Here is a 17,674-nt window from a genome sequence, read left to right as displayed (position 1 = left end):
AGCGGAAGTGGGTAGGTCGCTTTTTTTTTTTTTTTTTTTTTTTTTAACCCCAAAAATATGTAATTTCATGTGCATGTTGTGTTTCTTAGCTACAAAACAATGATTCTATTTTGACTAATGATTTTATTTTAAACGGGCATCCACATCAGTCTTAATGAAATAATCCAGATACCGTATGTGAGCGCGGATGCAGTGCGCTGTTGGCGAGCTAGAGGGTGTCATCGTGCCTTCACGTTTTCGGCGCGCTTTTGACACCAGAGCTTCGAGGCAGACTCGGTGGGAGGAAGTGAGAGGCTGCTCACTATCACGGGCTGGATCAAGTGGCTTCCACACAGACACTCGCAAAGGTCGCCGCTTTGGCCGCTCCAGAGGAAGGTTGTCAGCGCTTTTGCTGGAATAAAAGAAGGGTAAGGTGGGGGTAGTTTGGCTCACGGTAGCTCTCTGCCGTTAGCTGATTAGCTTGTGTGACTGATGAGAACCCACTGGCGTGATCGTTGTTTATTGTCCTCGTCTGTTGTCTGTCGAGCTCAATGCAAAGCTAACAGGCTAGTCTCGGTCACTTTACGAATTTACCGTGACTTTATCATGTTTGTGGTATATCAGTTTCTGCTTGCGTGACGCTCAAACCACCCCTGCTAGCTGCCCGGCCATGTCCTCTTGCCAGTCCCGGTGTCGTCATAGGTTTTGCTCCCGGTGTCATGATGCGTGGAAGCTCCTAGTATCGTAGTTTACTTTAAAAAAATGACGTACATAGCGGGATTACACAGCTGTAAATGAGTGTGATTTTGTCTTTTGATGCAACGAACAGCTAGTTTGTGAGCAAGAAGAGATGGATGGTGCTAGTTGGCGTAGTTTTCATCCTTGTGCACCGGACAGCTGCTCCTGCTGCTGCTGCTGCTGCTTCCATCTTCGGTCAAAGAGGACACGAGGAAACTGAGACATTGCCCCACCCAGTAAATACGGGTGGTCAACATACTTGAGACTAACGTCAGTGTTAAAGGATGTTGAGTTTGTATTTGTTTAGTACTCTGCGTGGTCCACAGATATTTAAAGTTGGTCATCATGAACGTCATACATGTGTTTGTGGCTGACTGGCTTGAATCGAGGGAATCCTTTGTTAAAGACCAGAGAACAACAAGCTCTACTTTAAAATAAATGGCAAACCGGATGTCCACGTATCTTATTACAGATGGTCTTGTTACAAGAGTTAATTCCAGAACTGCATTTGCATTTTGGGCTGGATCATTTTTGCCAGGAATTTATCTCGCTTCTGTGGAGTTGTAGTTTAAGGTGAAATTGACCACAGTTTTGTTGCCATGTGCTGTTGTTTATTCAGTACTTGTTTTTATTCCTGGCTGTTGTAACCATATTGACTATTGAATGTGCACGTGGGACTACAGAAACAAATTCCTATGTGTTTACGAAATGGCAAATAAAGGAATCTGAATCTGAGTCAACCTGAACCGATCGTAACCTTGATTTCTTTCTTCTTCTTTTGCAGTGCACAGTCATGAGAGGGGAGGCATAAAGGAGGCCGGTGTCCCATTAGAATATAGGTGGTGAGGCGGAAACCCAGGCCAGGATGCTGGAGGCAGATGTCGACCCAGCAGGTCAGGCGGTGGAGGCAGACGGCGGGCCGGCGATGGAAAGCCAAGACTTGAATGCGGAGGTGATCCGGTTGACTCTGGAGCTTCACGAGGCCACAGAGGAGAAGCTGCAGGCTGCCCGCTATGGCCTGGTGGTGCTGGACGAGAATGAGGCGCTCAAGACCAAACACAGGCAGTTGGAAGAGGAGTACGAGGCTCTCAAAGCAGAGCTGCAGCAGCTCAAAGAGGTGGGAATGCTATGCTTTTTCAACATTACAAAACACAACGCGCTATGATGGTGCTTATTTTCAACAATAACCTCATACTGGACCAGTCTTGCATAGTGACTCAAGTATAGAGATGCTGTTGTTAATTGTTCTGGTCTACAAAAGGCCTATTTACAACAGAAAGTTATGACAAGAATTGTATTACTCATAACTGAATGCAGTAGCTCGCTTAGTCACTTCACCATCCAATGCTGGTAAATTCTCAAGATTCTTTAGTCCAAACAAAACTGTCCAGAGCCTGAGGAGTCGTATCCTGTGTCTGGAATGAATCATGTTTGTCCGAACTGGGCTTAAATGGAATGTTATGAACGTTGCACGACGGAATGACAAAATCAGGCGAATCGTTTCAGACCATCAGAACGTCATGCAGACATTTTATTGTTTAATTTCTTAATTGTCTCACTGTTGTGTAACATGTAAGGGGATGTCGTAGAATGAAATGGATGAATGATTGTTTTTAGTTTGATAATGCCATCAAAAACAAATCACAGTTTTCCTTTCATTTGCTATTGATAAGCAGTTTTGGCATTGCTATACCAATATGTATCTACAGGAGCACTGAATCAGCTCTGGCTTTTGGCTTGGAGTTTCTTTTTCCTTTGTTTTTTAAATGTATTTTTAACTTTTTTCTAATTATTATTTGTTTCATTTTTACCTTTTTATTGTTTAATACTGAATATCACAGCTGGTTTAGAGGGGATATGAGAACCAGTGGGGCACAAAAAAACAGAGATGGACATTGTTTGCCGTACGCTTTGTAAACCACCCAGAAATTCCTGCCAGGTATTAACAGTGTTTAGTACCTCGAGAACAGACTTTAAAACCATTTCTATGTAAGAATCTAATCGCAGTCTGTAAATTCTGTCATGCTGGCAGGCGATTCGTTTTTACATTTCTTTTCCCCTCCCCTTTAAAACATCGTCAAAGACGCTTATCCTAACTTTTAGCTCAAACAACCTGGTGGATATTTAGCAGCTAATGTATTCCAGATTAATTTAAATCCATCCGTCCTCTTGGTTCAAGTTAAAGCTCTTTATGGCCGAGGCCTCGTAATGGTGAAGAATTCCAGACATTTTTTTTATAATCAACACAAACCCAAACCCCCGGCTGTTCACCTCGCCAGGCTTTGGTGGTGGCGTTACAATGAACAGGTCTGTGTTACGAATTAGCATCATTATGTAAGTGTGTAATGATGTTCAGTTGAGTGGGTTTGGTTGCCTTTGACTTCATTTAACACCTCATTGTATAACTGTGTCACTACTGAAGCGGAACAACTACGGATTATGTCAATCTGGTTGAATGAGGGGAAAAGCAGGAAAGGTCCACTGCTTAAAGCAAAGCTTGATATTTATCACATTGAATTGTTGTCATTGTTGTGTGGAACCTTCCCTCATGGTGTCGTTTTAGTGAGATTTTTTTTTACAGATAAATTGAATTGAATTGAATTTCCTTTATTGTCATCATACATGATGCATGGCGAAATTGCAGCAGCATCCTCTGTGAAGTGTATACAAATCATGCACCACGCATGATGACAATAAAGGAAATTCAGTTCAATTCAATATGTTCCTTGTCTTGTATGCCAGTTAGATTCATCGTTTCCGCCCTGCAACTGTTTTCCAGCGCGTATCCACACACGCGCTGCCATTTCTCAAATGCGTTTCGTCCTTGTGAAGGCGTTTGCAGATTCTGTGAGCAGCCAGAAACGTGCAGCTGCTGATGGAGAGTGCCGGGAGGAGTGCTGGCTGCAGGAGACGGCCACGAAGGAGGCTGCCATGGCAACCCGCATGGAGGAAGTCCAGGCGGAACTCAAGCAGTCTCGCCTTGCTCTGGGCAATGCCGACGCAGAGATTGAGCGATTAGGGGTGTTCTCCTCCCAACTGAAGAAGGTACTGTGTTTCATCCTCACAACACAAGACCAGCTCCATACTGCCTTGTCTGAATCATGGGTGAAGGGTTAGTTTTCCAGTTGATTTTTAGAGAAGCAACCCATAGTGGTCGCTGAAGGGATTAGTATAGATCCTGGAGATGTTGTAATATATTTTAATTCATTGATGAGTGCAAAGACAAGCTTTTCAGGATGTAATGATATATATGTTGTTTTTTTTGTGGTAATTTGTTGCTCTGAGTGGCCCAGAACATTCACCCAGTTCTTAAACTCCCTCACTTTATCTGGCTTTGGATTCCCCACTGAGCGTTTGAAATATGTCACGTGTATATGTGGAGCATCCCTCCAGGCACGTCAGAATACCTTATTCCTAATGCAAAGTGGTAATTGGTTATTTGTAATTTAACTGTGTTCCACAGGAGTGCGAGTGTCACGAAGCAGAAAAGGGCCACATGAGGGACGAGATAAAAGAATACAAAGTCCGTGAGCAGCGGCAGTTGCAGGACAATGCTGAGCTCGAGGAAGAGAACATATCTCTGCAGAAGCAGGTGTCGGTGCTCAAGGAAAACCAGGTCAGTCCACAGCGACGTCGCACCTTCATCCCAAAGTTCCTTTGGATGGCTTTGATTTTAAAACCGAAAACTAAAGGCCAGGAACCAAAACAAGTTGGACTGAGCTAAACTGCAGAATCACTCGCTGTGCACGCCCTCTCTGGCTTTCTCTCCACAACATCCTGCTGATGTAATGTTATCCTGTCCATTCTATTCTAACTGCTTTTACCTCCAGCTCTCTTATGTATTATGTTGAAACAATTTGAGATATGTACAAGTCACCCTTTCGGGGTGTTGAATCTTGAGTGTGCGCCCATGTGTATTGTACACAACGCGTGGAAAAGGCCTTTTTCAAACAGTGTTTTTGGCCGCGCTCTTGACCACGCTGCAGGTTGAGTTTGAGTCGCTCAAGCTGGAGGTGACCCAGAAGAACGACGAGCAGGAGGAGATGCGAGCCCAGCTGGACGAGGCGGCCAGGCTGAAGGAGATAGCGGAGAAGCAGTTGGATGAGGCCCTGGAGGCCCTGAAGGAGGAGCGGGAGCAGAAGAACAGCCTGCGGCGGGAGCTCTCCGCCCTGACGCTCAACCCGTTTGACTCGGTGGGACACCTGGAGCTCCACCTGGACCAGCTGGACGACAGCCAGGAAGAGGGCCAGGAGGGGGAGGGCCGAGGCGAGGGCGAGGACCAGGACAGCGGTTTCAACAACGGACCCGGCTCCGCCCACCCCCCTCACTCGGTGGGCCCTAAAAGCAACGGTGTCCACCGCCGCTTCTCCACGCCGCGCAACAACGACGTGTTTCTTCGCGCGCCGGCGTCTGGGCTGGTGTCCGACCTGCTGAGCGAGCTGCAGTTCTCAGACAGTCAGAAACTCAAGCAGCAACTCCTACAGGTAAGCAATCGCACACAGTGTGCTGTGCACTCTTAATGTGTTCATATGGTTTCATAACTCACTGGACAATAACAACAACAATGTCTGGTCCAGTCTCTGTCCCAATGACAAACTGGGATGGAGCAGAACTTGAGTGTCCCAGTACAACTTTTTCAATTTCAATATAATGCCCATGCTGCAGGCTTGAGTGTTGGCCATTACCAATATTGATCTGTTACAACATCGGCCTGAATCATGCATATTACTATTCCTTATTTTGTAGTATGGAATGTTAGAATGGGCTTGATCCAATGATACCACTTCAAACAGACAACAATAGTTAGCAACAGTAGATATGAGAAAAACTGACTCATTTATTATCAACCAATGATTTTGGATCAATATCTGATATCAGGATTGAATTAGAACACCCTTGTTTCGATCCGCCAACCCATTGGTCAATGGACAACCTGCTCTACCTCTTGAGTTACAGTCGTCCCCTCCCCCCCAATAAAATTGAAGCAAAACCTTTCAGTGACTTTTGAACTTATTCAAAAAGGTTTCAGCCTCTTGCTGAGTGGAAGAGGTCAGCAGCGCATCCTCGCTTCAAGCACAATAGACAAGACAGACTGACCTTTGGAGCAACCTTGAAGAAACCATGAGGTTCAATTCTGAGGCAGACACAGCTCGATTGCTATTGACACACAACCTGCTGCTTCGTGTAACCTTGGCTTTGGGTTTTTTTGTTGTTTTTTTATTTTTTTTTCTGAAAGTGGATTTTATTTCTTAAGTCTTTTTTTTTCACACTGCAGTTACTGATTACAAGCAAAGTCCATAGAAATCAAGGTTTTCCAGATAAATATGTCTGATTCAATGTGAAGAAAACATCACCGCATCAGGTTGCATTAAGTGTATTAGGTGTTGACGCGGATGTCTGCTGCTTCCTGCCGTGCACCACTTCCGCGCCACACACACACACACACAGTGAAGCACTACCTCGATGACTGAGAACCACCAGGAAATGTTCTGCGTCCTCTGCTTCATTAAGCATTAAAGCCTCTCGCTGTGTGACACCTTCCTGTTTCTTTAAAGTGCTTCAGATAATGAAGAAAGCCTCGCGCGCTCTACCTTCAGTGTCTGGGAGGAAGGCGGCAGATGTATAATTGATGATGCACAGTTTCGGGGGTTGGGTTTGCGAGCTACTAGCCAACAGATGTTTGGAGGATGGGCCTGAATAGGGTCAGCTGCTATTTTACATGAAAAATGCATGAAGGGGGGAAGGTGGTTGGGGTTGAAATTCGTCTCCCCCCTTTGCTTCCCTTCTCTGAGCGTCCATTCACCGTGTTGAGAGTTTAAAGTACTGCCAGGTTAGTTTTAGCTGAGTTTGACTTGAACCTAAATATACAAAGGGCTCTATTATGCCTCAGAGAGATCAGAATTTGACACAAATGAGAGGTTCTTTTCTCAAAGCCATGAAGTTTCCCAATTTACTCCCATTCAACTATGAAAAGTACACATGAAAAAGTGACTTTAAAAACATCAATGTAAGCATTCAAACAAAACTAAAACTTTATCAATTCACAAACATAATAACTGGCTGAAAAATGTTAAAATTTGATAACATGTCCTTTGAGAAGGTGTGAGTGTATCATCAGTTACCCTCTTCTTCCCTGATGCCCCCAGTGCCGGGTCAGTGACAGTGCTGCTCCTGGATTTTATTGCAGGAGATAATGTGGAGCTCTCGAATACTTTTTTAACTACCAAACTACCTTCGCGATTGACCGGTAGATGGTATAATTTATAACTGGGACACACAAAGGGCCGGATGTGGCCCGCGGGCCGTACTTTGCCCAGGTCTGCTCCAAGCTGTACTTCAGCAGAACCAAACCTGGTGCAGGTGCTGTCCAGTTGTTGTTCCTTGGTTGGCTAAAGTTAAAAAGCCATATTAATCACACTTGCAAGAGAGGTGTACACTACCAGTCAAAGGTTTAGACACACCTTCTCATTACCTCATATTGGGGATATTTTTACTCTATTAAAAATCTGTATATGATATTTTTGTGTTTGTGTGTCCGCAGGCAGAGCGAGAGAAGTCCACTCTGGTGAGCACGGTGGAGGAGCTGCAGATGCAGCTGGTCATGACCAAACAGGCTCTCAGTCAGCAGGAGGACAAAGTCAGGTCCCTCACGCAGCAGCTGGAGGCAGCGCAGGCCAGCCAGACCCAAGAGTCGACGAGGACGGACGGCGGACCCGAAGGCGACGGCGACTTTGACTACGAGGTGGACATCAAGAGCAAGGAGGTGCTGGAGGCGCGCATGCGCTCGGCCAGCGAGGAGCTCCTGCAGCTGCGCGACGAGCTGTCGCAGGCGGGCGCCCGCTACAGCGGCCTGGAGCAGCGCTACAAGCAGGAGAAGGACCGGTGGCGCTCGGAGGCCCAGGAGCTGGCCGACAAGATCCGCCAGTGCATCAAGTCCAGCCGGCAGGACCAGGAGCGCATCGGCGAGCTGGAGAAGGAGATCGGCGCCACGCGCAAGGTGGCCAGCGACTCGGAGGGCCACCTGAGCATCGCCCAGGAGGAGCTGCTGGCCTTCTCCGAGGAGCTCTCCAACCTCTACCACCACATCTGCGTGTGCAACAACCTCACGCCCAAGCGGGTCACGCTGGACTACTACCGCGACGGCGCCCGGGCCAACGCGCGGCGCCCGCTGCACCACGCCAACCCGCCGCACGGCGCGCAGAAGAAGCCGCGGGCCAACGACCCCTTCGTGTCCAAGGCCTCCACACTGCACTTCATGGGGGAGGTGGACAGCGCCGGCAGCAGCATGGACTCCCCCGCCTGCCCCGGCTCGCCCAACCTGGACTTCAGGGACCCTTCCAACGTCCGCAACCTGGTCGCCGTCATCCGCTGCCAGATCAAACACCTGCGGGTAAGGCGGCCGGCCGGCTGGCATTCATTCCTCATTGTTCTGTCAGAGCAGAGGGTCACCAACACAGTGCCTGTGGGCCAGAGGGGAAAAGTATTCACATTCTGTACTGAAGTAAAAGTACAGATACTGGTGTGAAAAAAAATACTCTGCTAAAAGTAAAAATACCGATTCAACTCCTTTACTCAGGTAAAAGTGGGAAAGCACAGGTTCTGAAATGCACTGAAGTACAAAGTGAAAACTTTTATTAACAATAACCAATGTTTTTTCCAAATGTTGTCTTTACTGAAAACGCACTGAACAATGATCCTAAACTTGAGCTACTGTAACGTAATCTCCAATATGATCCATTTTTATATTGGACTACACAACAGCAGAGTTCAAATAGCTCCACTTCAAGCAACAAAGTAGAAAGTACAGATATTTGGTTACAAATTTAGGGAGTAAAAGTAAAAAGTCACCGGGGGGAAATAAATGCTCGACTAAAGTACAGATACCTGAAAGATCTACTAAAGTACAGTAACAAAGTATTTGTACTCATCTTTTTTTTTTTTTTTAAATAACAATATCCTAAAAATAAATGTGTAATATTTTATTATACGGGAAGTCAGTTAGCTGAACTCTGTGATTGATAGAAATAAAGTGTTGGATATTGATATTATCTTGGGAGAAATCAATGTGATCAGTGTCTTTACATAGATAACTATATAGATAATATAGATAGATAGACTATCCTTAATTCTGTAATGTAATATATAATAATATAATCTAAAGGCAAACTGAGAAAAATGTCACTTCAGAAGAGTGCAGCAAACTGGTTGCCCTTCGTGTGACTCGGTTGCCATGGTGTAGCCGTCAGACTGAGAGAGGTGGGTGACCCCTGCGTTGCAGAGCGGCAACCCCGAGCTCGTCCGCTCTCGCCGAGGCCTTTTGGAAACTCATTTCTCGCTGAAGCTGATGATGCTCAGCTCAGACAGTTAAATGTGGCTGCGTCTGAGCTGAGCTCTGCTGCCATCCACTGCCTGGTGTGGGCGGGGCGCACACGTGCGCTGGTGTTTGAATGGTTGGGATTAGCAAAGGTCAGTTGTGGCTTCCACTCGAAAATCCTGCCACTCAACCTGTAGTGTCTTCAAAGCCCTTTCTGATGTCATCGTGAAAATGAGGGAAGCACCGACACCGCTTCATTTCAGGAGTACAAGTACTTGCATTGTGGTACTCATCGATACAGAGTACTTAATAAGGCTGTTACACATTATAGAATACTTCTTCTTCATTTCAAGTTTTGCACAGATGTTACTTGAATCCGCTGTCATTCCTCAGCGTGTTTTTCTCGAACATGTGGGGCAGCGCTCACAAAATCACTGCAGTAAAAACACCAATTTAACTAGATTGTCATATACATACACATACAGCTGGTATCAGCATGTGTTTTACAACCCCGGTATCGGTGCCGATACCCAGTGCTGGTGTCAGCATCGGCGCATCCCTCGTAGAAACGCATTCTTTTCCATTCAAAGTCTCAAATTACTGCAGGATCTTTCAGCAGCATTCGCTGTATTTTCAGAAACACTGCTGTTTTTGCAACCTTTTTGTCCACGCTGAAATTCTTACAATCCCCCCCCTCCCTCCTCCTCAGGTGGCGGTGGATCTCTGCCGCCAGAAGGGCGCCATGCCTTACTCAGGGCTGAGCAGCAGTGAAGAGTCCGAGCGGGACGCTGAAAGCCTTTTGGAAGAAGTGCTGAAGCTCAAGTCGCTCCTCAGCACCAAGAGGGAGCAGATTGCCACCCTCAGGACGGTCCTCAAGGCCAACAAACAGGTGGGTCACCCCTCAGAGCTCAATGACTAATTCATCCCAATCAGTTTGACTTAAATGTTGCAGACGTGCGAGACTCAATGATGCCTTATTTCTCCAAATGTTCCCTTTTTTTAGGGTCAGTTTCTATATTTGCTTGGCTGTCATTAGCAGAAACAGTCGGTTCAATACTCTGTGTTACTCAAGGGAAGAGTGAAGTCCACAGCTGTAGTACAGCAACGTCGTTGGAATCAATGCACAACATTTTGAGTGCACAATTCAAGTTGCTGACATCCAATCAGAAATGTTGAAATCTCACAATGTTGTTCAGCACACTCACTCATCCAGTACGTTTCAACATGTTCCAGGAAACCTTGATGGTGAAGTGATGAACTTATCCTAAATGATGCACATACATACATACATACATACATACATACATACATACATACATACGTACATACATACATGCATTCATCTTCTTTAGACCACTGACATGCATCCATACCATCATCAACCCTCAGCCAGCAGGATTGCATGCAGTCACTTGCAAGCAAAGGAGAGCTTGAGAGGAGGAGAAAGCCAGACACTCTGACTGGATGGAGCATTTCAGTGTATCTCAGGTGTTTCCTCAGTGTCTAGACGCTCCACTGGGCTCACGTGGTCACACCTCAACACAGCGTCATGTCACAATCTGCAACCCCCCCCCCCCTGCCTTCATGTTGCGGAAAGCTCTGCGTGACCTGCTTCCACTCCTTCCCAGAGCTGCCACTCTCCCTTTTCACTCTCACACACACACACACACACGCGCACACACACACACGCGCGCGCACACGCACACACACGCGCGCACACGCACACACGCACAAGGAAACAGGTAATCCGTTGAGGCTGATCAGTTTGATGCTGTGATGTAATCAGCAGACCTACACACGACTTCAGTGCACCAAGTGTCAGCGTCAAAGTCTCAGATATGAAATGTAAAGTTCCTCAGGGTGGAAGCACCACCGTGCTTTGTGACAGATTATTGTCGACTTGGAGGAACAGACGACACGGTGGGGCAGCGGTTGCCACGCGGGCCAGAGTAGACAAGATGGATGAAGGACTATAGAGAGATGCAGGGTGACAACTGTGAGAGCTGTGGAGGATTGAAACCTTAAATAAATAACATTTTTAAACTGCATGGTAGTAGTAGTGGTAGTAGTAGTAGTAGTGGTGGTAGTAGTAGTATTAGTAGTAGTAGTAGTAGTGGTGGTAGTAGTAGTATTAGTGGTAGTGGTAGTAGTAGTAGTAGTGCGGTCTTACTATTCTCAACTCTTGCTTCTCATCTTGCACAAGTCGAGTTTTTCCCTTGGAGAAAAAAAATCTCCAGAATTTTGATCTTGAAAGAGGACGGGCGATAACGTTGCCTTCGCGTGTCATTGCAGACTGCAGAGTTGGCCTTATCTAATCTGAAGACCAAGTACGAGACGGAGAAGAGCATGGTGTCCGAGACCATGATGAAACTCCGCAACGAGCTGAAGGCCTTGAAGGAGGACGCCGCCACTTTCTCCTCCCTGCGAGTCATGTTTGCCAGCCGGTGAGAGCCCCTGCCATGTGGGGGGTGTTTTTTTTTTCTAAATGTGTTCAATTTTGAAAAATAAAACCAAACACAAGGCCAAGTTTGCTGTCAGCAGTCAGGTAGGAACATCATTGTTTGCGCGAGGAGCCCTTCTGACTTGATGGGGCTGAATTGGGGGCAAAGTGGAGGACAAGAGTCTCTTGTGTCTTGTGAGATTGGTCACTCTGCACACAGTGACTCAACTCATGCCTGTTAAACAGACTGATGATCAATGAGTTACTGTCCACTGGACGTATGAATGGGCCCCAAACATCTTGGTCCAAGTTAAACGGGGTAGAATTTAGGACTCGCTGTCTCGCACGCTGCAAAAATTATTGTCTTAAACACGTCGTCAATCTTATTTTTCCACAGACACCACCAGTCAAAAGGTTGGACACGCACTTCTGATTTAATGGTTTTTCATGACTATTGACATTGTAGACTGTCACACAAGGCATCGGAACTATGAATGAACACATATGAAATATGTATTAAACAAAAAAAGTGTGAAATAACTCAAATAAATTTTATATTTTAGATGGTCTAGAATAGCCACCCTTCATATAAAATATATATAACTTCACATATTTAGGTGTTTTAATCCACATATCTTGGTCCTGTATTTGATGTCTTCAGGATGCATCTACAGTGTGGAAAGTAGTCCAGATAAAGAAGAAAGTGTTGCCTTACAATAAAATAGCCTCTTTTCTTGAAGCAACTTGAACCTGATCGTTTATAAATTTGCTCCAAACGTCACCGGCAGATGGAGTTTAAACCGCAGTTTGAACAGTCATTGGCTACGGTCCTGTGCAGCTTCCAGCCAAACCTTAACACAACTACACATCAATGTTTGTGTTGAACTCGTTTGACACGTCTATAAGTTCTGGTTGCTCTTTTTTTTTTCCCGCCGCCGCCGGTGGTGGTGGTGGTGGTGGTGGTGGTGTCCATTCCCAGTAATGGCGCCCTTGTTATCAAGCAGCTTTTGCTACGACTGGCGTAATGAGCTTAGCGCGCTTATTGCGCCCTGCGGACAATCCACTGGTTCACATGAAGATTAGGAGCCACATGCTCGGCCCTGTGCCTGCCGTCAGGGGAGGCGGCCAGGACGGATTTGTCCCCTGGAGCCCGTCTTGGCGGGGAAGTAGCGGGTAGTTAGTGGGTGGAGGGTGAAGGGTGGAGGTGGGATTAAGCGCATCATGGGTAGTAAGGTGCCGTATGGGGCTAATCTACCAAAACACATTTCCCCCACCAGTCACTGTAAATCTTACATTCTGCTTTATTCTCATGTCGGGTTTGGGTTTCAAATGTTTTTATTTCTCCTCAAAGTCGTTGGTTTTATGAAAGTGTTGCGAGAGAATCTCCCAGGTTATGTATTTACTGTTGTTAGGCCGCGTCCAGACATTTATGAGCTGGCATTTGATCGCACTTAAGAAGGATTGGGGGGATCTGACGGAACACCGTTCAATGACTTCAATTGTCTGGTGCAACAGGCTAAAGATTAGGGTTTAGGAGATTCCTTTGCCGCTACTCAGTGGCTGTGTGTATGTGTGTTGGCGCCATCTGGTGGGCAGCCGCGGTCACTGCAACATTTCCACTTTTGTTTTCTGAACGCTGTGTCCCAGATGTATGAAACAACTTGTTCTACAACCTTGTTTTGCATGTTTCAATAATAAGTTATTAGCAATATTGCGCTTCCTACCAATCATTTATTTATCAACGCACATCTGTTTACAACACACTTCACTGTGTCATCACAGTGGGCATGTTGCACAGTGTTGGTCAGCGCATGTGCGGGGGTGCGTTCTCTGAATTGTGTTTTCTGAATCCCTAACAGGTGTGAAGAAACAAGAGTGTTTGCACTGTGAAGGATAAAAAGCAGGGATGCACCAATACCACTGTTTTTATTTTCCCACAGATGTTGCATTATATGAACAACATTCCTCAGCACGTTTCTCTACAACACTGTGGCGACTGTCACTAGTTTGACACAGTTATCACATACATACAACTGGTATCAGTGTCATGATGTCGGGTTGTGTACTCATAAAACACATGGTATCGGTGCATCCCTCATAAAAAGTGATTGATTCCTAAGACCAGCAGCAGACTGATGGTCTTAATCTCCAGCATGTGGTGCCTCCTCGTCTAACCCGACCAACCCTGCGTGTCTTTGCATGTCGCCCCCGGTCGCCCTCGCCGTCCTCAGCTGCGACCAGTACGTCACCCAGCTGGACGAGATGCAGCGGCAGCTGGCGGCGGCCGAGGACGAGAAGAAGACGCTCAACTCGCTGCTGCGCATGGCCATCCAGCAGAAGCTGGCGCTGACGCAGCGGCTGGAGGACCTGGAGGCGCCGGCGTCGCCCCAGCGCAGCCTCACCAACAGCCCCCGCCGCTCGCGGGCCAAGGAGCTGGCGGCCAAGTCGGGCCGCTCGCCCAGGAGCCCCCGCAACAGCCCGGGCCGCCCCCAGCAGCGGAGCAGCCCGCGGGCCAGCCCTGTGCTGGGGGTCGGCGGCGGCGGGGGGATCGGGGGGGTCCCGGTGCTGGCCACCCAACACCTACGCAGCCTCACCAGGAGCCTCCACACCAGCCCCGTAAGAACCCCCACCACCACCACCACCTCTATCTCTCTCTTCTCTCACTCTCGGGGGGGCGGGGGGCTCGACCGCGGCGTCACCTTTGTCCGGAGCCGCAGCATCGGCGGCGGCGGCAGTGGCGCCGAGCTGAAACCCTTCGCTGCTGCTGCCACTCACAGCGACCCGGCGGCGCCCGGAGCCCAAGTCAGGGGTTGGCGAAGAGACACGTCGGAGCGACGGGCGTCGGCGCCGGCCCGCCAGGACACCTTCATCACCGCCTCCGCTAGCAACTCGTCGCTAACCCACAAGCTAACCTCTAACACGAGTGATGCATGGGGGGGGAGGCAAGGGAGGGGGAGGGGGAGGGGGGCCGAGACGAGTCCGGACGCCTCCGTGAGGAGGAAGCAGTCGGGTGTCGGGTGCAGCGCCGCTCAGCCAGCAGCAGCAGCAGCAGCAGCAGCAGCAGCAGCAGCAGCAGGACCACTGCCCCCCCGTCACCTCCAGGGTCCCGCCGCTCAGACCGGACCGGTCGCCGGTCGGGAGTCCAGGCTGAGGTCGTCGCTCTCGGTGGGCCGGTCCAGCGAGGAGCCTCCCGGAGGTCCCGCCAGGAGCTCGGCCAAGCGGCCGCAGGGAACGCCAGCCCGAGCCCGCAGCTCGCACTCCAAGTCCTGCCGCCGGCGCTGAGCCGGGGAAAAATATAACGTTGGATGGATGGAAAAATATAACGATGATTGAAAACAGTCTGAAGCCGATGCGACGTTATTGAGCCAGCAGAGATATTTAGTAAATAACGACTCAGCTGAGCTCAGGAATTGAATTGAGTGAATTATATTGGTAATGTTATTATTTACACCTTTTAAAAAAAAAAAAAAGAAAAAACTACAACATTTTTGTTCAAATTAGCATTCGTTCACCAGCCAAAGTAGGTAATGAGCCATTTTGGGTATTTTTTATTATTATTCTTATTATTATCATTATTATTACTGCGATTTTTTAAAACCTTTTTTATTTCTATTATATGAATCTGATATTCTTACCTTCTAATATGTCACCATAATGTGTTTGTGTTTGTGTATTGGCCCTCATCCTCGACATTGTTCCAGTTGCACTAAACTCTGTTTCTCATCTCTGTCGTCTGTCTCCATAGCGCTGACTCCCTCCCTCCATTCCTCCAAACTCCGCCGTGTCGTCCGTGAGGAGCCGCCGTGTCGACGCTCCTCCTCCACCTCCTCCTCCTCCTCCTCCACCTCCTCCACTCCCGACTCAAGACGCCCTCCTGTCCTGTCCGTCTCAGATTTGATGCAACATTCCCACTCTGCCCCTCCGTGGATCAAACGTTTTGAAATCAATCAAGAAAGAAAAAAAAAACTCACCCAGCCCTGTTTGTGGGGGAGTTTCTCTGCTCGGTGCGGAGAAAAGTGCATGCAACCCCCCCCGACCCCGCCTCCCCCGACGTGCTGCTCATCACTCTGTGAAGTCATTGATTGTGTGTTGTGTCCTTGGAGTGGATCTGACAGCCTGAAGTGTGGAGGATGGTGTGCACGATCCCCCAACATGAAGTCAGAAACCTTCATGTGCACTGTGTTTCCCATCTCGCTCCTCTGTTTGTCTCTGCGCTCTTTGCCTTTCAATGTCTGTAAATGGTCCATTGGGACGCCCCTGTGACTGCACACACACACACACACACATACACACACACACACACACACACACGGTAGTCTTTACAGAACAGCAGCCTCGCTTTAACACAACTGCGGTACCGCTCATGCAGAAGGGCTCGTTCTTGCCGTTGAGCTTCTTCCCCGAGTTCTCTGTGATGCAGTCACATTCCCTTCTCTTCAGCGCCAGGACTTCCTGGTTTTGCAGTCACACTCCCCTCTCTTCAGCGCCAGGACTTCCTGGTTTTGCAGTCACACTCCCCTCTCTTCAGCGCCAGGACTTCCTGGTTTTGCAGTCACACTCCCCTCTCTTCAGCACCAGGACTTCCTGGTTTTGCAGTCACACTCCCCTCTCGAACCCCAGGACTTGCTTGAGGCCAGTAAACCAAGCGTCAGTTCCCTGCTGGAGCAGCGTCAGCCATAAGTTCACCACCTCAGGTCGCGCACCGAGTGGTGAAATGCGACATCCTGGGAGATACTAACGGGCATTCTTTTCTTTTCCTTTTGGCAAACTATGCAGACCTTCTTCCTGGAGACAGTGCCTGCGTGCTTGGCGTCGTTTAAAAAGAATAAAAAGCTGTGTCCAGGCCCTGGCGTTGGCTTTCAGCGCTCGGCTAATCTCAGCTCCACTGCAGAATTGGAGGCGGCTGGGCTTGTTTGAATCTTCCTGCTGTCTGTCTCACCAGGCCCGTCAGCAAAACCTCCCGTCAGCTCCGGCCGCCAGTTGGCTTCCTCTCCATCGCCGTGTCGCAAACATCACCCTGCTTTTTATGTGCCTCCGAAGTGCGAGTGCTGTAACCCAACACTCACCGCACTCGTCTTTTGTCTTTGTTTCTTTGTTTCTTTGTTTGTTTTCAAGTGAAGGATGCTACTAGTGCTAACAGGTTTCTCATAGGGTTGTTGCTTGAAGGATAATAGAATGATTAAAAAAAACAAAAAACAAAAAGAGCCACAAAATGACTAAATCAAGTTTGATGGTTGAATAGGTCAACGTGATGACGCTGTTACCACCAGTTCTGTATGGTTTTAAAGGTAGATGAATACGGCAGTGGGACTCCACCAGTCTGATGGTGTCTTTTCAGTTCCAGACCTGCTAGAACACTTTGTTGAGATTATGGTCTTACCAAACACGTCCTGCTGATTGTTTGTCTGTTTTTTAGTGCCTTGGTTTTCTTGATTTTTGTTTTTGTCTGTCGCCCCCGCCCCCCCCCTCCCTTTGTCTCCCACCCAAACAACATTGCATTTTCTAATTAGACGCTACTACTGTGGTAGCTACACTGTAGTTGCAATGTTTTTTTTTTTTATTGTCTTATGTTTGAGAGAACTGATGGAGAAGTTGTTTTAGCACTGAATAAAAGTGATGTCTCATGATGATGAAATATTTTCATTTTCTGGAAGAATGTTCTTCTGAACTCAGTATTATGTCAAGATGAATTGAACGCCGTCTTTTTCTGTATTCAGATTTGACCACAGTTACATGGGAAGCAAGTCAACGTTTGGTTATTGTGCAGGGAAACGAGGACACCGTTGATCAGACTGATTGAATTCCAAAAAGTGGAAGTGCTTTAACATTTTGTTACATTGCTGCAACGGCTGTAAAATGATTTTGTCGTCTATTTAATTCACTCTGCGCTGACGTCCGTTTTAATTTAATTAACATTGTTGTGTAATATTTTACCTATTTATGTGGTTTCTGTGTCAGGTGTTCCCCAGAAAGACATGCACACTCCTCCGCATAATGCATTTGATGCTCCTCCAATTTTTAGTGCTCCTTTTAATTTATCTGTGAACCACCTTCCTCCTGCAAAATAAAATGAAGCCAACACTGTAACTTTGTTGTCTTTTCATTTATCCCACAAGTTCAATATTGGTAACAAGTAGTGGTTTAATATGGGATGTTTTCAAAATAAAACAAAATCGGCTATTTCACCAGAACAAATAATGAGT

At 47.5% G+C, this 17,674-nt stretch overlaps 1 protein-coding gene across 1 annotated transcript; it reads left to right on the top strand.

Annotated features, from left to right (window-relative positions):
* Positions 1 to 99: 99 nt before the first annotated feature.
* On the top strand, positions 100 to 17,558 carry LOC142899041 (protein bicaudal D homolog 2). Its single transcript, XM_076042456.1, has 10 exons — positions 100 to 407; positions 1,502 to 1,834; positions 3,550 to 3,762; positions 4,181 to 4,333; positions 4,704 to 5,201; positions 7,259 to 8,107; positions 9,741 to 9,920; positions 11,324 to 11,475; positions 13,703 to 14,087; positions 15,217 to 17,558. The coding sequence occupies exons 2-10, from the start codon at positions 1,583 to 1,585 to the stop codon at positions 15,220 to 15,222; spliced, it is 2,688 nt and encodes an 895-aa protein (XP_075898571.1). The 5' UTR covers positions 100 to 407; positions 1,502 to 1,582; the 3' UTR covers positions 15,223 to 17,558.
* Positions 17,559 to 17,674: the final 116 nt, after the last annotated feature.

This window comes from Nelusetta ayraudi, unplaced genomic scaffold (genome assembly GCF_046127955.1).
Source record: "Nelusetta ayraudi isolate G7.1 ecotype Tasmania unplaced genomic scaffold, CSIRO-AGI_Nayr_v1 ptg000070l, whole genome shotgun sequence".
Lineage (NCBI taxonomy): Eukaryota > Metazoa > Chordata > Actinopteri > Tetraodontiformes > Monacanthidae > Nelusetta > Nelusetta ayraudi.
Note: the sequence above shows the minus strand (reverse complement) of the source record. Positions and strands in the feature narration are given on the sequence as shown.